Source organism: Vitis riparia, chromosome 6 (genome assembly GCF_004353265.1).
Source record: "Vitis riparia cultivar Riparia Gloire de Montpellier isolate 1030 chromosome 6, EGFV_Vit.rip_1.0, whole genome shotgun sequence".
Classification (NCBI taxonomy): Eukaryota; Viridiplantae; Streptophyta; class Magnoliopsida; order Vitales; family Vitaceae; genus Vitis; species Vitis riparia.
In genome coordinates this window covers 22,496,947-22,520,700 of record NC_048436.1, presented here as the reverse complement: position 1 = coordinate 22,520,700, position 23,754 = coordinate 22,496,947, and the positions used below count along the sequence as shown (strand labels likewise).

General features: G+C 34.2%; 2 protein-coding genes across 4 annotated transcripts; both read right to left on the bottom strand.

Annotated features, from left to right (window-relative positions):
• Positions 1 to 1,982: 1,982 nt before the first annotated feature.
• On the bottom strand, positions 1,983 to 9,012 carry LOC117915647. Of its 3 annotated transcripts, none has more exons than XM_034831267.1 (4): positions 8,619 to 9,006; positions 5,199 to 5,279; positions 2,793 to 2,956; positions 1,983 to 2,338 (listed from the first exon to the last, which is right to left on the bottom strand). In XM_034831267.1, exons 1-3 carry the CDS (start codon positions 8,781 to 8,783, stop codon positions 2,795 to 2,797), a joined length of 408 nt encoding a protein of 135 aa, XP_034687158.1. In that variant the 5' UTR covers positions 8,784 to 9,006; the 3' UTR covers positions 1,983 to 2,338; positions 2,793 to 2,794. The 3 variants fall into 3 exon arrangements, with proteins under 3 accessions (XP_034687158.1, XP_034687159.1, XP_034687160.1); XM_034831268.1 differs by lacking the exon at positions 1,983 to 2,338 and adding an exon at positions 3,248 to 3,329 and having other exon boundaries at positions 2,475 to 2,956; positions 8,619 to 9,012; XM_034831269.1 differs by lacking the exon at positions 1,983 to 2,338 and adding an exon at positions 3,248 to 3,297 and having other exon boundaries at positions 2,475 to 2,956; positions 8,619 to 9,012.
• Positions 9,013 to 10,481: 1,469 nt separating this feature from the next.
• On the bottom strand, positions 10,482 to 22,960 carry LOC117916708 (lysine--tRNA ligase, chloroplastic/mitochondrial). The gene is made up of 14 exons (XM_034832854.1): positions 22,622 to 22,960; positions 21,700 to 21,918; positions 20,644 to 20,755; positions 20,255 to 20,363; positions 18,828 to 18,885; positions 17,789 to 17,857; positions 16,898 to 17,005; positions 14,961 to 15,053; positions 14,704 to 14,808; positions 13,986 to 14,192; positions 13,363 to 13,457; positions 12,390 to 12,480; positions 11,732 to 11,908; positions 10,482 to 10,896 (listed from the first exon to the last, which is right to left on the bottom strand). The coding sequence occupies exons 1-14, from the start codon at positions 22,862 to 22,864 to the stop codon at positions 10,804 to 10,806; spliced, it is 1,779 nt and encodes a 592-aa protein (XP_034688745.1). The 5' UTR covers positions 22,865 to 22,960; the 3' UTR covers positions 10,482 to 10,803.
• Positions 22,961 to 23,754: the final 794 nt, after the last annotated feature.

The following is a 23,754-nucleotide window of genomic DNA, read 5'->3' as shown; positions in this document are numbered from 1 at the left end:
GAGAATTTTTATTTTTATTTTCATTTTTTTCTACTTTAATGTACTAAATGATTGAAATATTTCCCATTTTTTACCTTCTCATTTTTTTATATACTTTTTTTTTAAATTGATTTTAAAAAGTTTATAGTATCATGGAGGCACATGCATTTTGTACATTTGTAGCATTTATTATTCAGAGAATCCATTTAAAATATGAAACATGAGAAGACATGTGGACAACCATGGAGGGGAGGGCTTTTTGATGTTTCTTAAATTTAGTTGAATTTCTCAAACAAATTAAAATAAGGGCTACATTGAAATCTTCAACATTATGATGTGGATGATTGTGGGAGTAGCATGGAATAAGAAAATGATAAATGTTCATAGTATCCAAAATGAGTATTTAATTACCATCTTTTGTAATACCCCAACCTAAAGCAAGCTTTGCCAAGCCTATAAAATTAGTAATTGGATTAGTTTATGCTTCATCTATTGAGGATGAGTTTATAGTGTTACAAGGAGCATCTTAAGGCGGATGTATGATTTTATAGCACTAGACCAAATTTCAAATCTAAATCAGTAAAGTGTATGATTGAATTTGAATCATTGAATAAAGGTAGGAAGATATGAGGCTCTTTTAAAAAATAAAATCAAATCAAATCAAAATACAAACAATTATAAGGTATAAAGCAAAAGAATTTTTTTAAGATGTGATAATTTATGACCCGTCATCACTTTTATTTATGATATCGAAAAACTACTTTTCAGTACCATAGGATGACTATAGCTATATCTTAAAAACTTACTCAATCCTAAACCCATCAGTCATAGTGACTAGAATAGTAAATTAAACAAAACTTAATCAATTAGGGTAGCAATGTGAGAGAAGTGGTGAGCCATTAGGTCCATATGATTTATTTTCTTTTGTGCAAAATCTAACCAGTGGAGGCTACTAAGTGGTAGATAAGATCTCTGTTGTAAATGATTAGCCATCAAAGCTTCCAACTTGTCTCACATGTGTGCCCATTGTAATGATCTTGCATGAAACTTGAGAAGTTTGAGGCCAAAGCAAGCCATGTTGATTTGCTAGAGAGATGAGCCTTTCCTTTTGATGCTCATATGTTAATCCCATTTTGTTTTATTCTCCTTCTCAAGTGGGAAGTCTGTTGCCTTTTTCCTTAATAGAAGGCCCATCTTGAAAGCTTTATGGAAGGCACAAACTTTTTCTTTTCTTTTCTCCTTTTTTGCCTTCTTTTTCCTTTTTTTTCTTTTTGGGTTTAACATGGATGACATGATACACCCTTTTGAAAATCTAGATGGGTTCTACTTTCCATTCTCATAAAAGGCAATCCACAACTTTTCTCAGCCACACCCACCACTATCCATTGCATAAATATCATACTTTTGTTATATTCCCCTGCATAGCTCTTCTGGGTCCATAGAGTCCAGCCATAATCTAACCCAAATTGAGAGAAACTAACCCCATTTTGGGGTAAGATTATCAAGATAATCACGTTTTAAGTGTAGCCGACACCAAGCCCCGCAACATGTGATATGGGAATCGGGTGATGCTGGAAATAAGGAGATGATCCAACATGTGTAAAACCATATAATTAGAGCAAGGGCAATAAAGGTGGGAATGGGAAACCCAGGTAAGATGATAGCTGGGTGTCAATTTTACCTTTTGTTTGTTGTTGGGACAGGCGCATGCCCAAGTGTATTTGATTGTGGAGGCATGGCCCCTCCTCAAATGCAACCATGTCCAGCATCATAACTACATGTAATCTTGAAACAAAGATGGTATGTCCTCTTAAGCACAAAGGGTTGTTTCTACCCAGAAAAACGCACACATGGCGGTGTCTGATTGGGACAAGCTCAAATATAATTGCTGGGCATGGTTGTGACAGTAGGGATGTAAAATATAATTGAGAACTTTTACCTGGGAAACAACTTGAAAGCAAGTTCCAGTTGAGAAATGATGTGAGCAGCAGCAACAGCAACCATGAGGGAAGAAGCACTGTTCAGATTCTGCATGACTAACAAAATGAATGTGTTCAAAGGCAATACTCTGTTGAGACAATCGGATAACTCATTCAGACAGTTTTGCTCATGCTGACATGAAAAATGTGTTCACAAGTCTTGCATATTAAGCAACCTATGAACCATCATTTCATGCCCTTTTTGTCGAAAACCCCTCACTCCTGGTCTTTCTAACAACATTCATTCCCTTTCCTTAGGTGGGAATATCTAATCTAAAACACTTGCTAACCCCTTCTGGTTTCAAAGGTCGAGCATACTCTCGAGTAGATCCATTCCACAGCGGCTGCAGTCCCGCACCAAGAACATGTGATCTACCTATCTGAAAAAGAACAGACCCCATGAATATCAATAAATATGTTAAGCCATGAAGGAAGACATGATGAAATGGAAGCATTACACTAATGGGAAGTTATTGGATCGGTTTATCAAAACAGTGATCCAATGTGGACTAGTTGTTGAGTTTTTGAAGTCTATAACCAAAACTATTGAGTAATTTATAAATATGTAATACACATTCTGTTTTCTCTATAAATATATAAAAACTGTAGTTTGTAAACCATCCATTGGTCTTAACTGAGGGTTGAATTTCCTCAGATTTAACCCACAATACAAACGAAACCAAGACCTGCGACTGTATAAAAAGAAGAGAGACAAACATCATGACTAGCAAAACTGGACAAGATGGCAGGTGGATGAACTATCAGCCCTCATGAAATGGATGATCAATATGAACAACACAAGGAAAGAGACCGAAAATGAGAGGACTCCTTCACCATTAATGAGGAGATTCTTCAATCTCCATTTCTGAACTAAGAGAACAAAATGCATTTTCGTCTCGATCTTGGCTCTGCGTGAGGGAAGTAGAGAAAGACAAATCCGCCTCATTCTGCCTGCCATGGAGTGGATTAGTTGGAAGTGATACACTGTTCAGCTCATTCTGCAAACACATCATGGAAAAGCAAAACAGTAAGACTTAATTGGAACTCAGTCATTTATCTATTCATAATGAACCCAATGGAGAGGCTGCAGGGAGGTGAGAAATATACAAGATCGTTTATGAGTTAGTAGATCTAAATAACGCACAATGACAAAACAAAATTATTGTAACTAGCCCTAGAAGTTAGGATAAAGCTTCATTCATTGGAGACACTCCCCAATTAGGAGAGGCCGCATCCCAATTACATAAAACATATACAAAGCCTAGAGTCCTAATTACATTCAGCATTACCAACTGATGAAGTCCCTTTTGGGGGGTTGACTCAAAATGATGACGCTGACCTGCAAATGGAGGCAGTGGATCCGTAAACAGCCTGCATAAGTATTATTCCCATACAATCAACTCTAATGATTATAATTGAGGGAGTCAAAATGTATATTAAATCTCACTTATATTAAGAAAAGACATCCTGGCAAGTGTACAGCTTCCCATAAAGAAACACGACCTTGTTTACATCTTTCCAAGTATACTCATGCCATGTACACAAGAAATAGCTTTTGTATCCTTTAGGCATAAAGCAAACTCCTAATGATAAGTGGAGAAAAGAAAGAGTGTTGAACCATAGAGGAAGAAACGGGATAGGAAGGGAGGAAAAAAATATGTTTTCTTCAGTCTTATGGATCAGTCCATGGGCAAAGAGGGGATAGCTTCTCATCATGGACTCAATGCCATCATCTTCACTCAAAAGACAAAAGAATGAGAGAAGTCGGTGGTTTGTGTGTTGGCTTATCTTAATCAAGTGATTCTCAGCTCAAGTATCAGTAAGATGATTATGGCTTTTCCAGGAGATCCTAGATTTTATTGATAATTTGGGAGGGAGTTAAAAGTGTAGTTTTCCATCAGGTGATATCTTGGCTTGCTTTCTTTTCCCCTGCTTGGTTCCCCTTTTTGCACCTTTTCTATTTATTCTCTTGTTCATCAAAAACTAAGACTAATTCTCTACCATAGACCAAGGATCTCACCCCACAACAGTTATTAATATGAGAGACTTAATTTGTTAAGTATTAGTCATTAGAGTGTTGATTCTGTATATGCACAAGCTCCCAGCCTGACTCTCTCTTCTAAATAAGCTTAAAAAAGATTCAGGTCACAGGAGACAAATTTTACAATTTTCTTAGTGTAAGATTTGGTCATTAGCTTCCTAATCTATCTAATTTATGCAAATTTCTAGGCTAAAGCATCCTATAATCCATTGAAAGACCTCTGTGGCATGATGTAGATAACTAAAGGAAAGGAAAATTCATGATCTAGAGAGATGAGTGGCATCTTTGTATAGACAGGCATCCACTTGTTTCAGTGATGTAGCACAGAACTATGAATGGAGAATATGGCTGTCCATAATAGATTTAAAGATAAAATCAGGTTGAGACAAAAGTTGTAAGTGTAAGGTTACAGAAGGAAAAGGAAAGGCTTCAAGGTAGATAAAATGCAGATAGATTGATATAGGTGTTAAAGCTAATAAATTACTGGAACTAACAATTAAAAGAAAGGTTTATGCAATTTACAGACAGCATGGAAAAACCCAGGTACAAATTCTCAGTTAACAAAGGGAGCATGGTTTAAGACTCCATCTACTACAATCATTCACCAATGATTAATGTTATGCAACAGTTATAACTCACTTAAAAGCATGATTCTATACCATGCATCCATCTAGATCTCACTCATTTGGCCAATAAAAGGACCCAGCAAATTTGAAAATCGGCTCCCAAACCTTAAAACTCCTTTTCTTGGACCTTTTACAGTGAAGAAAGCAAATGATTTGTGCTTGAACCAAAATCTAAGTTCGAAAGTCAGTATTGCTCAGATCCAACGTAATAGGAGTTCCACCTTTGAAAACATTAGATCACACATTGGTAGGTTATTATGACAGCTTCAAGCATGCAAGATTTTCACCCACTTCAGATCCAATCCTACTTCCCAATTATTTGGAAAATTCAGCCTATAGTCGGGAAAGAAACCAGGCAGAATGTCTGGCATGAAACATGACTCTTGATCTACCATTACAACAAGATTTATGTTTAAAATAATCCTATTATTTAATAAGATCAGTAATGAACCAAGAATTCAACATGCAAATACTGAATTTGGTACCAAAGATCCGAAAAAACAACAATAATTAATCAATCACTATAGAAACTTGAAGAATGTGTAGTAGAGAAAAACAGTCAGAACACGAAACCTGCAGATAGGCAGAAATATCAGCTGTGGTGACCAGCATTCCTTCTTGATGCTTCACTGTCATCCACTCATTCAGTTTCTCCTGCAGAAAATTCATGGGAAAGAATAAAAATGCATGACTTTTACAATAAGTTTAAAACCGTATTCTGGATTTCTTTTGTATGTAGAAGTTGAATTATAAGAAAGCCAGTCAACACACTTCAGACTGCATATAATTTAGTCCATCAAGTAAACTCAAGAATGTTCAAACAATGCAGTCCCCCAGGGAAAAGCCTCTCACTACTGAGTTGTAAGCTAAAGTTCCTTCCTAATATTATGATAGGGGTGAAGAAAATAAGGTGGCATGGATGGCTTTAAAAAATGGCAACTTCTCAGTTAAATCTTATTACTCTTGGATGGGGAAGAGGACATCAGAACCTTTTTCCAATGGATGTTATTTGGAATCCACGTCCAACTTAAGTTGGTTTTTTGTTTGAGAAGCAATCTGGAAAAGAATTTTGACAATGGATTAATTAAAAAAGGAGAGAATGGACTTTGGTGAATATGCAAAAGTGAGTATGGACTTAAGTGAATTTTGAGTACAGATGTTAAGCACATCCTCCTTCACTGTGCCAAAACAAGAATCCTATGGCAATGGTCTTCTCCTTGTTTGGAATAGTATGGGTGCTAAACTTTTCAGTAAAAATGACCCCTCTAAGTTGGTTTGGATCCTTCATTCAGAACATGGAGAGTTGCTCTTTGCTGTTTGTTTTGGACTAGTTGGAAAGAGAGATCAAAGGTCTTTTGTCAAAGTGGAGCACTTGAATCAAGTGATTAAAAAATGTCTTTTATTTGTAATCTTTTGGAGTGGGTTAGATGGGGTTTCGAGGAAATGTCTATGTCAATGATAGACTTGGTTGATTAGTTAGGCACAAGTAAGGAGAGGAAATAGTTTTTGTTCTCTCTTCTTTTTCCTTGCCTTTTGGCACTCTTGTATATTTCCTATGTACTTCGATGCGCTCTTTTGCTAGGGGCTTTTATTATATTTCTTTGCTTGCTTATCAAAAAAAAGAGCCCCATTGCCAACTCCCCACATCACTTGTTGAATTCATTGAATATGTAAGAAAACAACTCTTACTTTTAAAGACATACGCCCAGGCAGGTGAACCCAACTGACCAGTGTGCCTTCTGTATAATGACATACCAAGACCAAATAAACAAGTAGACATCACCTTCCAATCAGGTAAAGTTTTTCCAATTTCGTCTTTCAATATGAAGAATGGCCAAAGGTTTTTCCTAAGCCTCTTATATTTCTTTCTTTCTCTTTTTGTGTATGTAAAGTTTATAAAAAAAGAGCTTTGTATAACTCACTCTACCATTTCAAGTTGATATTGAAACCAAATGAATAGTTCCACACTACGAGACATGCATTCTTTAAGAATTTTACGGGTTCCGTTATACGTTGTGTATAATGTAACACAGACTAACCAGAATCCAGACAACCAAACTTATTGAAGAACAGGTTCAATTTAATCAGGTATCAGAGCTACCCTGATTTCCTCGCCCTTTGCCTCACTTTCCCTCCCCTCCTCATCTCAAGATTCTCCACTCTCAGTCTCTTCACCTCCAGCATTCTCTTTAGATCATGCTGCAATCATGACATCTTACCAAATCAGCTCAGCCTTCTTTTGCTCAAGAACTTCAACCTTTTGAACCAACTCTGCAACCTTGATATCGATCTCACAATCAAGATCGAAAAGAAAAAATATCTCATTCATTGTTTTGCATCAGCATCATCCATCTGCCACTGTTAATCTTTCCCTTTTGAGATTGATTCAAGTAGGGTTCTGAGTTTCTTTTCCTTTTTTTAAGTGTTTGAACAATTTATAAGGAGATTTCACTGGAGGTTCCAAAAGAACTCAACAGATTTCATTCACACATTCAATTACTTCAAAGCTTGAACACAATGACTTCCTGATTTGGAGAAAACAGGCTCTTGCGGCTGTACGAGGGCATTCCCACATGAGTTAGCTTCATTTTAAGTTTATTTAGGAATTCCAGAATATTTGGAAGGAAAAGGAGAGGAACCATGAAATGAAACATAGGAAACCTGAATCCAGAGATCGCCATTTCGGTCTTAAATTGTCAGGGTTTTTATTTTTATCCTATGATCAACTTCTAGTGAGCTTTTACGAATTTTGGATTCATTTGGTTAGTGAGAAAATTAATAGAAACATGATCTCAACCAAAAACTACTATCAAAAGCTTATGTGTTTTTCAACTAATATACCCCTCCTACGCTACATATAATTTTATTCTTCAAAATACTTAACAATAAATCATCATATCAAAATGATATCCAAAAATAATATCAAAATCATCATATCTAACCAAACAAATGAATTAAACCACACTTGAAAAAATAAAAAATAAATAAATAAAAAGTAGGTTTTCCTTATCAGTACAATACTCATTTGCCCATTTTTCACAACTATTCCAAATTGTGTCCACCTGAATTCTTCATCATCATTCATCCATTCATTCCATCTGTTGTAGTCTCTTTCTTAGTTCTCACAATAAATGCAATAATTTAGGCAAAAAAGAAACAAAATGACAAAGCAATCAAACAAAACATTCTTGTAGAAATGATGTCAATATTATTGTAAAACACTACCTCCCTCCAATAAATTTTAACTACCAAATCCATATTTTGAGAACATAAAAAACAATCAAAACTAAACAGAAGTAACCCAACCAATACCAAAAATAATTTCAACATTACTGTAAAACACTACCTCTCTCCTGTAAATCTTAACTAACAAATCCATATTTTGAAGACATGAGAAACAATCCAATCTCAATAAAAACTACCCCAACAAATACCAAAAATAATTTTAACATTATTGTAAAACACTACCTCTCTCCTATAAATTATAATTACCAAATCCATACTTTGAAAACATGAAAAACAATCTAACCTCGATAAAAAGTACCCCAAAAAAATACCAAAAATAATGTCAAAATTATTGTAAAACACTACCTCTCTCCTATAAATTATAATTACCAATTCCATATTTTGAAAACATGAAAAACAATCTAAACTCAATAAAAGTAATCCAACAAATACAAAAGATAATGCCCCATCAAAACATATAATTGCTTCACCAAGTAGCAGCACTATCATAAGCCATAACAGCTACTTATCCCCTGAAATCTTTGGAATTTAGTTTCCAAGATTGAACTAAGAATCCAAACAAAGTTTCGAATTCAATCAAAATCAACCCACGATTGTATAACTTCAATCAATGGCCTAAAAAGAAACTCTACAAACAGTAACAAGATTAAACAATAATAATCCCAAATGAGAAATGCATAAACTCAATCAAAATCATACAAGAAATTGTTAAACGATCAAAAGAAAAGGTGGGGTTTTCTTGCTCACAAGGGCATGTCTCTGTCCAGCTTCAAAGGCAACCTTGTGATGATTGAGTGCTTGAGAATAGAGATGAGAGAGGCCACCAGCAGCACTTCTGAAAACAGAGTACAATACTCTATCACTCTCATCATCAATATCAGTAGTCACCTCCACCTTCCTCTTCTGTGCCATTCCCTCTGCTTCCCTCAATCTGCTAAACCCTCAATGATCCTTTCTCTTCTAACCCTCAGGCTCCTCTCAGTGGCCCATAAAATCATCCTCACCATTGCTATTTACAAATTTACACATTTATCAGTCTTGGAAAAATCAAAACTTTTCCAATTTCAGCTAACAAAATTGGGACTCTCTCTCCCTGTATTTAATCTGGAGTGTGCTGACAAAGGATCCTGGGGTTGAAGACATTTATGAGCGGTGTTGTGTACAAGCTCTGGAGTTTGTGGGCTTCATTATGTGGGCTTAATTGGATTATGAGATTTTCAGCGTTTTGGGCTTTTGTGTTTTGGATGAATTGCATGGGCGTCGGTTCCACTGAAATGATGTGGGTTTGACTGAGCAGTTTTTGAAACTATGTCTGATTCCCGAGAATTTGGAGGAAAATGAAGGGAAAAGAAAATAAAAAATTAGATTTAAATTCAATGAATTATTTTTATATGTTATTTTAAACTCATTTTATTTAATTTAATTTGTTGATACTTTTTAACAACCAAACATAAGTATTTTTTTTAATTTGAATTAAAAAATGGGAATCAAAATCTATCCAACCCTATTCAAAATCACAGTTCTTCCTTTGCTCTGTTTTATAACATCATTTTAAAAATAGTTTTCAAAATTTAGTTTAAAAATAATTCTCAATAATTTTAGCTCAAATAAAGAAAATTTAAATATGAAAATAGTTTCCTCAACTTGGTAAAGGCAGTCCTATTCATGTATTATGCATAACCTTGTAATCTACTTTTCAGATTTCCAATTGTTTCTCATAATGCTTTACGCAACCCCTCCAAATTATTCTCCTAAATCACCTTGTTTTAAAAAAAATCTCACAAAAAAAAAAAAAAAAATACTATTTTTTATTTTAAAACTTGGTAAAATATTTTTTACATTAACTATTTTCCATTTTCAAACAAGTCTCAAAACTTTTTGGTATAAATAAAAATAAAATAAAATAATTAGAAAATTCTTGCTTCCATCGCACCATAATCCAAGTTCCTGGATAAAAAATTACAAATAAACATCCATTTCTTCCGGGATATCAAATCATGGCAATTGTTGGAAAGTGTTTGAAATTCTATTTTTTGAGTTAATTGAAAAGTTTTTCCTAAAAATATTATATAAAAGAGTTTCCTATTATTATTATAGAGGAAAATTATGAGATCTTTTAAAATATGCATCTTTGACAATTATATAATTAGATTTTTATATGAATGCTTAATATGTAATTAGGAAAAAATAGAGGCAAATATTTATATAATTAGATTTTTATATGAATGCTTCATATGTAATTAGGAAAAAATAGAGGCAAATATTTAAAAATGAAATATAATTGAGACTTTGGGATTTGAGAGATCTAGATTTATAATCTCTTTCATCAATAGTGATAGTGAAAGTTATGGTGGCGTACTTTGTATCTTCTTATTTTCATATCCCAAAACTTATGTTAAATGTCAACTCCATTAATTCATTGTAATTTAACTTATTTTTCTTTATGGGTAAATTTATATCCCCACACATTAGGGGTCGAATTGTTATCATGCTTCCATTCTATTCTAGATTAGAAGTTTTAAATGTATTTTTACTTCAAACCCAAACAAGACTTTATGTAACTCATCAAAATTAATTGAGATTAAGAAACTAAATTAAGCCGACCTTAACTAAACTTGATTGGATTCAAAATTTTCAGCTCCATTTTTATTCAAGTATAAGACAATCACTCAAGTTAGGACAAATTTTCCTTCAAAACCCCAACCAAACCGAACCGGATCATTTTACAACCCATCAAGCAGGGGAGAAGAACATTTTCTTCGATCATGCTATTGGAAGGTGAGTCTCCAGATACGGTCAAAATTTTCCTGTAAATAACATTAAAAGGGATAGAAAAGAATAGAGTGACATTACATCTTAAGACACAAAGATCTTCTTTGAACTTCAAAAGAATGCTGATCCAGAATGGTTGAGCAGAGCTTTTGTTGTGAAACTACTGCTGAACTTTGAGGACGGGGAAAGCAATAACATCTCGAATGCTGGCGGAGTTTGTCAGAAGCATCACTAGCCTATCAACTCCGAGACCCTGAAAATGAACTCTTCTTGTTAGGGTTAAGCACAAGGAGGTTCAGTTTAATAATTTTCAATAGCAAGTCTTAGTAAATCTAGTGTATCAACAACATTATGTTCTGTTTCAGAAAGTTTGAGGGAAAACAACATAGAAAGGAAATAAGGAAAGACAAAGGAAAATTTATAAAGTTCTATTGTGTGGTTGTCAAAGCAAGAGTTGAGAAAGAAATAAATTAGTGAGATACACTTTTGACCTTCCTTCCAACTTTTTTGCCTTTTTTTCATAAGGAAAATTGGGAGAAAATCTTTGACTCATCTTTTTCTTAATACTTTTTTTCCCTGGCCGTTTTTCAAATGGCATCCAAACATAAGAAAATTGTTTTCTTTTTCAGTTCTTTTTTTTCTTCATTTTTCTAGTATTTTCTGGGAACCAAACATACCCTAAATAGTTAATGCTTAATGAGTTATTCAACACTGGGGTAACAATAAATTGAAATCGCAACAATTGGTCATTAATACACCATGCTTCCTAGAAACCCTGAGGGGTAGCTCAGTTGGTCAAGCCTTGGGTTTGCTCCCCAATGGTCACCAATTCGAGTCCCCTCAGGGCCACTGGAGGTTTACCTAGTCGTTAACTTCAGGGCCCAGTGGGATTAGTCGAGGTGCGCGTAACCTGGCCCGGACATCCACGGTTATCAAAAAAAAAAAAAAATACACCATGCTTCCTAGAGGTATCTAAGAAGCAAACTCAGCCTCAACCACTTTCTATCCATTCTCACTGAGACAATCTACAACTGTAATTAAATGGTTTTTAATTTGATAGTTTTTCAGATGTAAAGGGATCACCGTACCATTCCTGAAGCTGGAGGCATTCCGTATTCCAAAGCCGTTAGAAAGTCATCATCAAGTGTAACTTCATACGACTCATCCTCACTTTCTGTGGTTTTCTCCTCTGCATGATCCGGCTCTGAAACAACTGCAGCTCTCTTCTCATTATGCTGCCTCACTTGCTCCTCCAAGCGTCCTCTCTGCCATCATTTGAAACTAATAACAACATGCCTTGTAATTGAACCCAAGCTAGACAACATTTTTCATGATGTATTCTAAACGGAGCATAATTAACTTGCAACCGGTTGCTATCCAAGTTTTTCAAGTCTCCAACCTACTAAATACTACATTTTCAACCTACAGTTTTGCAGAGGACATTCATGATGGCTACTGAATAAAAGCAGAGAAGCATTACTTGGTTTGTTTATCATGTTGCTTTATCTACTACAAATTACTTTCTGCATGGGCTGGTTTCTAAGATTTAATAAATTTTATGAATAGAATGAGTTTCTCTTAATTCACCCAACCTCAATTGATTAATGCCTTTGCCACTCAAACATATAATTGCTTTTCTGGGATTAAAACAAATTTAAATGTCTGAAAGTCCTCAGTTATGTTATAGAAAAAATATATATATATACAGCAATAGAAACCAAATCCAAGAATTATGTTAATGCTTACCTGATCCATAGGATCAGTCAATTCAGAGAATGCATTGGCCAGTTCACGACCACAAATGAATAGTTCAAATCTCTCAGTCAAGCCTGCCTGCCTAAAATGGAAGGATTAAGAGTCATAAGACTCAAATACATGTTTCAAAATATCAAAATACACTAGTTAGTATAATACATTTTGGAAAATTAGTCATCTCTCTCCACTTCAACTTATTTTTCCATTACACGCACAGAGAAAATGCATGGCAAATCATTAATTGGAATTTGAAGTTGTTGTCATAACACTAAACAATTGAGAATCCCTTATAATCAAAATACTTGAGATGTTATGTCCGTCCACATGATGTCCAATTATAAAGGCCAATTTATTCTTCTTATAAAGAGAGGTGGAAAAGAAAAGAAAACAGGAAGGCACTCACAAAATTACATACAAATATTCCTATGTGAGAAAATGAATCAGACCCGCAAATCTGCTAATGCTATTCCGACACCACTATGTAACTCAAACTCCAAATTGACAAGTCTTTAGAACATTGTCAACAAGCACTTCATTTTCATGCAGTTGGTTCATGGTTATGATTTTCTCCCAACCCCATGTTAGAGTGGTTGCTCGCCGCTGGACGATGCATACACCCAGTAGCCCAGTTGCAGAGAGAAATGGCTCAGGCTATTTGCTAAAATGGTGCTTAACAGTGACAATCCTATACAGGCATTCCAGTACCAATTTGGAAAGAAACTACTAAACAACAATTGCCATCACCACCAATGCCACCATAGAACCAATTAATTGGATCTAAATATACTAATCCAAAAGGTAGAATTTTCAGATGAAAAGATTTCCAATTATATGATTCTAGATTCCTCAGGAAATTTTACGTGCTTATTCCAAATGCAGGCTTAATATCTCAGAGCATTTTAGAGGGGAAAACATTTGACATATGGCAAAAAGTAATCAAACCATTTCTCAGAAAATTTAGTACCTTCGATGTGGTTTGGCTAGAGGAGATATCTCAATAGGATAATCCAAGACAAACGTGGGTTGTATGAGCTGTGGTTCTACAACAATCTCAAAGACCTGGACAAATACAAAATTGAAAGCTAAGAACTGCTGAAGAGATGGTCTACCATGATAAAAATGAAAAGAAAGCTCAGAACTTAGAAGAGATGATCTATCATGATAAAAATGAAAAACAAAACATGTCCATATCAAGACAAACTTCTACATTTCACCATTATAACATTGTGCAGCCAGCAGCCCCTAAATGGAAACACAACCAAGCAAATTATACACAAAGATAAATGAGACCAAAACATGTCCATGCACAGAAGAACTTCTAAATTTCACCATTATAATGTTGTGTAGCCAGCAGCTCCTAACTGGGAAAATAACTTAGAAAATCACATACACATATAAGAAACCAAAACCACATCAAGAGGAACTTTTAAATTTCACCATTATAACATTGCGAAGCCAGCAACAGCTAACTTGAAAGACAACTAAGAAAATCACTCCCAGAAATATGTGCATGCATGCATGTCCACACACAAAATATACGTATGAACAAATTACTTTAGATTCTTAGATAAAGAAAAGAGCATCAACCTCATTAAGAACATGGCCAACAGATGTGCAGGCTTCAATAGAAGATTTGTCTTTACTATCATGACCAATCCCTAGTGCTCTCAGAGCAACTTCCTTAGCAACTTTAATATCATTGCCCAACTCATTGAAGTCAATCCCAGTGGCCTCTTTCACAAGATTGAGCATGGTTTCTCTTCTCCAAGGTCGTTCTAGACATATCTCCGTTCCCTGCGGGGAAGTATCTCATCAGCTTTAACACATTTCATATGCCTGTCAGATATTACTAAAAACTAAAAACTCAAGGTCTGAACCAATTTGATAGTGTAATTAGAACACCGATGAATGCTGATCAAGAGCTCCACAGTGTAACACAACGAGGTACATGCCTTAACTAGCTACTGTTTCCAACATCCACATATCTTAAACGCAGTGACCAAATATTAGAGCTAGAGGGAAGCAAAAATTAAAAAATATATAATTACCACCCCATCTTAGAAGCAACATTACCATGAAAGAGGTAATCTGGATCTAGACAAAATTTCAGCAGCTAAATATAAATAAGGTAAGAAACGTGTTTTGACAAACTACATTTGACACTATAAATCCAGTTCCACACCACTGAGTAAGACAAGGAACTTGAGCTCGTTCAACTCGAAGTCAGGTGGGTAAGCAATTTGTGTCCATTAAAAGCAATTTGATGTATTTGAATGCTTTGCAATGGAAAGTAAAAGTTCATTACCTGGTAATCAATGGTAAGCTTCCCACAAACTGCAAGAGCACATTGAGTTACAATTTCCTCTGCCATGTTCATCATGCTTTCATAGTCTGAATATGCTTCATACATCTAAAATCAGGTTAAAGCCAACATTGATCAGAGTTCCTTTAATAGAAAGGAAGAGTCAATGTATATTATTATGGTTCAGTCAAAAGATCATATCATGTAAAGCATCATCCACATAAACCCTGCACTAGACCAGTTCAATATTAAAAAATTACCTCTATAGTGGTAAACTCAGGATTATGACGAGTTGAAATGCCTTCATTTCTGAATATTCGACCCATCTCATATACTTTTTCAAATCCCCCTACCTGTCATTTTCAGATATATATTTTAGTCAACAGGAACTTAAGTGGAAAGCAAGGTTAGGACCTAAGGCGAATGTAACATACACAACAAGACAACATAATTGTTTACAGTGATCATAAATCCTTTATAAAATGGCCATAGGATTACCAATTATTTATTTCAAATAAAATCCTGCAGTTGTAAAATTAGTCCATAGGATGAGAAATTAAAACATTAACTAGTTGGAATGATAAATAGACAAACTACAAAGAACATTGCTAAAAAGTCCTGTTTTCCTGAGAATCAGAAATGACATGATAAGAGACAAAAGAAGACTAGTGACTGCATTGCTAATAATCATTATGATCAAAATCTCTATAATGGCAATTTAGGTTTAAAAAAAAAAAACAAAGACATGGATTTTGGTAACCAAAACAAACGTTTGAAATAAATGAAGTTTACGGGAAATAGAGGGCCAGTAACATTAATTCATCAAAGATCTCCACTCTGCAAAAGTAATAGAAACACATTGATGCATCCTATTTAGCTTGGGGACCATAAGAATATGGCAGGCAGCTTATTTTTTATTAGCCTGAGTTATACGAGGAGCCTTTTACTGAATGTTGCTGTAACTTTTTATATTTAGTCTAAATCCTAATATATTGCCACATTATTTATTTAGGAAGAGTTGTAGACTGTTTCTACTTATTCTAAGGGTTCTTTGAAAGGCCTCTTTAGTGTAAAATGATTCCAGATCCCTAAGACGAATAAATATAGAAAATATTTTCTTCTGCTTGTTCTTTCTTTCATTTTCCTATCTCCACCTTTCTTTTCTCTCGTTATGAAGGGGCACAAATGAGAGCATTTTGCCTCTCTTATTTCTTTGTCTTGTATCCACATCTTTTCTCTTATTGTGAACATGCACAAAAGACCAATATGCCCCTCCCTCTCTTATTTTCCTCCCTCCTTTCTCTTATGTTCCCTTCTTCCTCTCATTTCACTCCTCATGATTGAAAGGCTTGAAAGTCGGTTTGCAACCTCCCACCCTCCCTCTCTCATTGAAAGTTTGCGCATTCCATATGTTGAATGAGATTACACTCTGTTTTTTTCCTGAATGAACACAGCAGGGGGCTACATGAAAAAAGGACTTGAAATTTAAAAAATTGAAAATAAAAAGGAAAAAAAAAAAAACTATGGTACTTGATCGAGAAAAGCAGCAGAATAGGATTTTATGTAACAGATGCAGCAACCGAAATGAGACTTTGATAAGTTGGGGCATATCTACATACCTAAGGGTATGATTACATTGCTTGCATCTGTTTGAGGCATATGTCCAATATTTATAGCTATCTAATATTCAGGAGTAGCAGTCACTTGTTAGATAAATAAAGCAGGATAATACATTTGATTTTCTTTTTGTTTAAACTTATTTATAATTATTCATGTTCTGGAGCTTCTTGGAGAACTTTTAATCAAATAAAGCCTAGAATTTACAATTTCACTCAACCAACACCCATTATCATTAATGATACTATTTGCACTTCCAGTTCAATGTTCCTAGATATTTTCAGACAGAGCAAACAGACACAGAACAAAAGGGAAAAAAATTAATGTAAACAGACACTAAATGAGAACACCAAGAAATAGGTCCAGCAGGTTATCAGCAAGCTACAAGTCATGAACTTTCAAGAAAATTCATAATAAACCACAAGCTATTCTCCTTAAATAAATGATTCTTGATTACTTCAAGCAAACTTTAAGTTGATATATTGACAAATCCATTTTATTGATGAACAGAAGAGAAGTCTTTGACAGGATTTGTCATAGAAGTTGCAGAAAAGGAAAGGTTACATATGTGAAATCTCACCAGCATTCTCTTTAAATGCAGCTCAGTTGCAATCCTCAAGTAAAGATCCCTTCCAAGTGAATTATGGTATGTGACAAATGGCCTAGCTTCTGCTCCACCAGCTGCTCCCTAGTAGATGAAATAAATTAAAAACCAAGTTCCAAATGCAAACAGTTTGCCTCTTCAGATATCAAATAGAAAAACAAATAATATAACATTTCAGACACATGCAGCATTACTAAGTTTAAAAAATGAATCAAGCAAAAATTTTCTCCAAAAGCCTGATCAAGTAACAAAAAACAGATGAGTTTTAGAAGTTTCTTCTATGAAACAATAGTGTGGCTATCATTCTATGAAGTATCTCATGGATTTAGAATCCAAAAATATATCTTGAATTTAACCAGGGAAGATATCTTGGGTTCAGAGAAGATCAACTCCTCAAGGGTCTGCCTTCACATTACACAAATCATATCAGTTGGAATTCAGAAATAAACAAATTTATGTTGAAAAGACCATTTCAAGGCTAAATCTATGAAAAATGCACAATTAGATTTGCCACTAAACATAAACAATATATTTTGAAAACAGGATCAATTTATCTTATTCTCCCCTCTTCTAAGCAGAAAAAATAATCAAAAGATTGATCAAATCGAACATTAAAACAGACATACCATTTTTTTATCAGATTAAAACAGATATACCATAACCCACTAGAAGTATTGGGTGGGTTCTTGGTGAGGGAGGGAGTGGTTGTTTTTTGGTTGTCCTCACCCTTTAAGGTTTGTGCCATTGGGTACCATCTGTATACATCCTGTATACCTTGATGTATAGCATCCTTGTTTATTTATAATATTTACCAGTTTACTTTTAATAAAAAAAAAAAACCACTAGAACTATAAAGTATCAACGAACCTGTAGGACTGGAGTTTCGACTTCAACAAAGCCTGATGATTCCACTGTTCTGCGTATCGCTGATACAATCTACTGAAAGTGAGGTTAAATTAGCATACCAATTCTTAAGCATGAATGCTTAAAATTACTTAAGAAAAAGAAAAAAAAAACTAATCTATAAAAAGCCAGTACAAGAGTTGAAAACACTTCAAAAGAAGGTTGAAAGTTACGACAAAATTTTGAGCATTTGGAGTTTTGTTTCAATTTTGAGCTATTCTAGATGTTTTAACTAGGAAATTCAAATCAATCATGTTTTGTTTCTTATGAAGTTCGCAAAATATAAGCTAAGAAAACAATGGAAAAAGTAATGTTTCAGATTTTATTTATTTACTTATTTATTTATTTTTGTATATCAACTAGAATAATAATTGCTGGAACAAAAACAAGAACCACAATAGTAGATGAAATTGAAAGGTTTATAATTTCTTAGTTGCATCATCACCTTTTATAAGTGTTTATCAAATCCTCTAGTTAAAAGCTAATGACCGTATAACTTCTGTTACAACAAAACCAAGTTCTGTTGCTGTGTAGAAGCAGGAAAAGTAAATGATGGAAATGGAATCAGGAAAACCCTGATTCTATAATGGTTGAAGAAAATGATATAGAATTTATTTTGCTGAAAACATTCAACTCTTTCAAGATGATGCTCCCCTGGAAAGAGGTCAGATATATTAACCTTTTACACTCATGTTATCCAATTACTTAATAATATTTTACCAATTGTATCAAAACACAAACACTCTGAAAACAGAATTTTATACTCTAGGCATTACCATTTCCCTCATAGAATGTCTCCAAGTTTTGTGAGCAAATGCTAATAGTGTTCTAACATGTAGCACTGAAATATATAAATCTCCTGTTTTGACATTGTAGAGATATAAAAGCATTAGCATGAATCAAATGTACAGAGACAATGGGCCGTGGAAGTTTGACTTATAACTACATCAAAGGTTGTCCTCAGAAAACACAAGACAACATTTAGGAAAAAATGAGGACCCACCTTTGCTCTTTTCCGAAATATATCAGCTACTTCAGGATTAGCAATCATGTCTACATACCTAGCAAGAGAAAAAAGCAAGATAAATCAAGTACCAACAATCAGCAATAAGCTGAGGGAAACAAGCCATCTGATCACAGATTTTAGCATAGGCAAAATTGGAGTAATCCAGAAGATATTTAGGAAATTGAAGTATCAAACAAACAAGAGTTGCTTGAAAATTTACTATAGCCACAATACTAGTTTTAAAAAAATGTTTCATACACAGAAACACAACTGCACATGCAAGTATAATTGCTGAACAAATACAATAAAATAACATACAAGATACTGAAAAGTGGTATGTTGCTCCCAGAAAAATATAGGAGCAGCAACATTAAAAGACAACCACTTAAATCCATTAGAAGAATAGTATTAGAATTACTGTTTTATTGGATAATCAATGCACAACCAGCTATAACTTAATGGCAATCATTATGTTCACCATAAGTGGTGGGTTATTCACCACATGTAAGAAACCTATGCCACCAATAAAAAAATTAAAAAAAAAAAACTGTAGGACACCTATGCTGAAGTTTATTTTATGGGATAGTTAATTAAATTTATATTTCCCATATATAAGAACTGTTGTATCGTCGCTTTTGTCAAACTATCAAATCAGTCCCTTCTTTCAAATAATATTTTGATGATTTAAAAAAGGGGTAATACCATTCACCATATGTAGGACGCATATGCCAAAATTTATTTTCATAGGATAGTTAATTAAATTTATATTTCCCATATATAACTGCTGTATCGCCACTGTTGTCAAACTATCAAATCAGTCCTTTCAAATAATCTTTTGATGATTGAAAAAAGGTTATAATATTATGCTATTCAGGATGTCAGGAATGAACTTAAATGTGTTCAACTTACAAAGTTTCCAGAGGTAAATCACTAATATCGACTTGACAATTAACTACCATAATACAGGGAATGGGCAAACAAAGTGGATATATAACGTATAAAAGACAACAAGGAATGTCCATTCAATGTTTTTTTTTTTTTTTTTTTCGATAGACAACAAGATCATTATTAAGAAAGGCCAAAAAGGAGGGGGCACACCCTGTCCATTCAATGTTACTGAGAAGTGAATCTTTTGCTATGGTTTAAAGGGTATAATCTAGTGCAGTTGACACCATATTTTCATTTCATTTGATCATTTACTGAATTTTCTATTGACAGAGAGATGATGGTTGAGATAACCTCTTATACGGTAAGTTTTTTGCAGAAACAATTAGATTCACTCTAGAAACATGATTCAAAAGCTTCATCTAGATTAACCTAGATCAGTAGTGAATATCTACAAAGAAATCATTACCACATTTCATCAGTCACACTACAATTTTACACATTCAATTCCTAGACAGTTTGTGGATGGAAACACTCACCTTTGGCGATAACGCTTATCCACATCAGTTAGACCATGATATTTATCTGGCAGTGGGAGTAGAGATTTTGTAAGAATTGCAAACGAATTCACATAAACAGAGAGCTCTCCTGAAGAATACACGGCAAAAAAAGGATTAATCAAGTGCTATATAGACCAAGACATCAGAAAAAAGTAGCATAGCTCAGATTAGAAGTTGGCGACAAGATGAAGCAACCATGCCCCACATTTCCCCCAATTGTCCTAACAGAAAACCCCAACCATTCCCCTTCTTTACCATGGAGGTTACAAGAAACCAACAGACATTGTTCAATGTGTATATGTTTGTATGTTTGCATCTCATAAGGAAGCTAATGACTGAATGTAAAGCAGGGGCATTACAAAACTTACCTTTCTCTGTCCGCTTTATTGAGCCACTTACACCCAGAATATCACCAATATCAACAAGTGTCTTTAACTGCTCAAATTGCTCATTTAAAAGCCTTTCCTTCTCGCAGTAAAGCTAAAATCAGATGTTACCAGCTTCAGGTTGCAATACTTCTTTTAAAGGAGTAAATGAAAACCATGCCCAAAAACAAGGCAGAAAAGGGAAAAACATGCGAACAATAACACAAAAATGAGTGAGCATTTCATGTTCTAAATAACCATTTAATATTTGGCATAATCACAGCAATTTGCATCTTTTCAGGCCCAAGTCAGCCAGAAAAGTATGGATTTAGGACCCAGCACATAAGATATGAAATCTGGCACTATAATGAACACACAACCAGATAATTTTCAAAATCAAAGTTCTTCAATTTATTTCATTTGTGTTAAGTTCTTCAGCCATGTCACAGAGTACAACACCAGCTGTGGAACAGAACCACAACCGCATCATTACACCGTTTCAAGATCTAATATTAGAATCCTTATATGAGAGTAATCATTTACTTCATGTATTAAAAGTCCTTCCACATCACTTGTGCATGGATAAGCTCTATAGCCTCTAATACAACATTGTCATTTCAAAATTAAGTGCTTGCTTATTTCTTCTAAGAAGTGACTAAAAGTCTTTATTTAGTACACTAAACAAGAATCAAATTCTGTGTTTATCTCAATCATTTAAAGATTTGAACATTCCTGAAAGACATACAATGGCAGTATAGAGTGCCAATGATCAAAGCCCACTTCTTCTAGACCTTAGGATTGATGCACAGTGTCTTCCTCCAATATTAACTAGCTTAATCCTTAACAATGCAAATTTTTAGCCTTGAGGATACTTGGATTTGTTTTAGTATTTTACCAATTAAAATTACCAAAAAGAAAAGAAACCAAACAGAATGCTTGAAAACATAAACTAAAATAAAAATGAAGCTGAACTCCTAATTAGATATTTTTACAAGAAATTCCCAAATAGATGCCACCACGAAATTTATGTGATAACCAAGAACAGGTAAATGAGCAAACCTGGATTGTCCCCGAATCATCTCTCAAAGTGAAGAAGGCAAGCTTTCCAAATGCTCTACGTGCCACAATTCTTCCTGCTATTGACACATAATCACTCTCACTGTTTAACTCTTCCCCATTCCCTAGATGTCTATATATATCTTGCAACTGATTAGCAGTATGAGTCCTATCCCACTTATAAGCATAGGGCTCAAGCCCCTTGTTCCTCAATTCTTCAACCTGTAAAACAAGTATGTTTACTTTTCCTATGATAGCAAATTCTCTACTAGCCATAAATATCAGATAAAAAGAAAATCATATATTTGGGAAAATGCAGCCGTCAGGCAGAATTGGTAGATCTCTTCAATTTCTCTAAATTGACGGAGAAGCCATCCAATAGAAATATGAATCAATAAATTGACCTCCAAAAGCCGTTTGCATTGTGGAAAAAAAAAAAAACAAACAAACAAAACAAATGGTAGCCGAACCTAAACAAATGGAGAGTGGTTTTTTAATGGTTTTTTTTTTTTTTCCTTTGCGCAATAGCCTATTTGGAGCAGATTCCCTCTGAAATTCCTTTTTCTTTTTTCTACAATTCTGGCAATTACCAATCACAACAAACAACATAATGAGACTTAAGATTCAGGTTTTCCAATTTAAGTACAATCATAAACTTGTTCACGGTGCATTCAACTTCATGATTGTAATAATTTCAACAGAGAATTATGTACATAGTTACTCTCCTTTTTGGAGTAAGATTAGAGTCAATTGAGCAGAGCTCCGCACTCACTCCCTACTTTTAAAATATCCAATCAAGAAAATGTAGTGTTACGGAATTTAATTTCTGCCATAACACTTCACCTGCAACCTCTTATCTTTTCGTTTCCTCGAGTTTCTTAGCAACCAAACAGATAGATTCGAAGTGTTACATCAGTTTGTTTACCTTCTTCAGACGAATGGCACGAATGGCGTCTCTGTCGGAGGTGGACGAGGAAGACGAAGACGCTGACCTCCGATTCCGGCCGGCAATCCTGGACCCGCCGCCGGCGGTGGTGGCGGTGGTGGTGGAAGGAGAACAGCATGAGACGATGAATCTGGAAGAGGTGCGGCGAGTGGTAGAAGAAGCCAAGTGGATGAGTTGCTTCAGCGGCTGCGATGAAGCGCTCCACACCTTCCACGCCTCCATTCTTTTTCCCTTACTCTTCTTGCACTATCCACTCTCGCTACCTGCCCTTCAGGCTCTGTTTGGCTTCCTCTTTTTCTTCCCAAGAAAATCAGGTCTTCTCATTTGGAAAAAATCTATTTCCTCTATTGCCCTCTTTATGACATTATAATTATCTTTTAAAATCAATATCAAATGCGCTCTAATTTGACACCATTTGCAACTTTGAATTTGAATCGTCTAAGTATATGTTAAAATCTGAGCCCTAATAAAAATAAAAATATATAAAATTAAAGTTTAATTTGATCAAAGCAAAAAAATAGTGATTATATCAACTTCGAATTTGGATCATTTAAATATATAATAAAATTTAAGTCGTTAATAAGGGAATAGACATGTATAAATTTAGAGTATAAATTGATAAAAATATAAAAAATTAAAATAAAATTATAATATAAAACAATGAAATTAAGATTAAAAAAAATAAATAGATAGGGTAATAGAAAGCAACAAGATTGAAGTGAGATTAAAATGTGCATCTAACGGGTATTGATTGATGAGATCTTTTCAATATCAAAATGGTACCACGAAATCCTAAAAAAATATTTGAGTAAGAAAAATACTATATTAATTATAAAATTATAATTTAAGTATCAATATCATAACATCTTTATGATTTTTAGAGAGTACTGAGAATAATTCTATAAAACGTTTCTAATATTTTTAACACTTAAATGATTAAAATTTTTAAATATTAAAAATATTAAAAACATTTCCTAAAATCACTATCAAACAATTCTCAATGAAAAAGTTGATTTGTTAACAATGAATCTTATAGTATAATTATTTTAGAAGCTCTCAAAGAAATTTGGGATAGCTATTAGAGGAAATTATTATTTAATATCAAAGACCAA

What these genes read in the sequence shown, in the direction of transcription:
- LOC117915647 (XM_034831267.1), bottom strand. Translation starts at nt 8,783, where the DNA reads ATGGCACAGAAGAGGAAGGTGGAGGTGACTACTGATATTGATGATGAG. An exon ending in CTGGACAGAGACATGCCCTT is followed by an intron (nt 5,280 to 8,618) that starts GTGAGCAAGAAA and finishes AATTTTCTGCAG; the next exon opens with GAGAAACTGAATGAGTGGAT. An exon ending in ATATTTCTGCCTATCTGCAG is followed by an intron (nt 2,957 to 5,198) that starts GTTTCGTGTTCT and finishes ATGTGTTTGCAG; the next exon opens with AATGAGCTGAACAGTGTATC.
- LOC117916708 (XM_034832854.1), bottom strand. Translation starts at nt 22,864, where the DNA reads ATGGAGGCGTGGAAGGTGTGGAGCGCTTCATCGCAGCCGCTGAAGCAA. An exon ending in CTAGCCAAACCACATCGAAG is followed by an intron (nt 12,481 to 13,362) that starts GTACTAAATTTT and finishes CTTCCATTTTAG; the next exon opens with GCAGGCAGGCTTGACTGAGA. An exon ending in TGACTGATCCTATGGATCAG is followed by an intron (nt 11,909 to 12,389) that starts GTAAGCATTAAC and finishes AAATGATGGCAG; the next exon opens with AGAGGACGCTTGGAGGAGCA.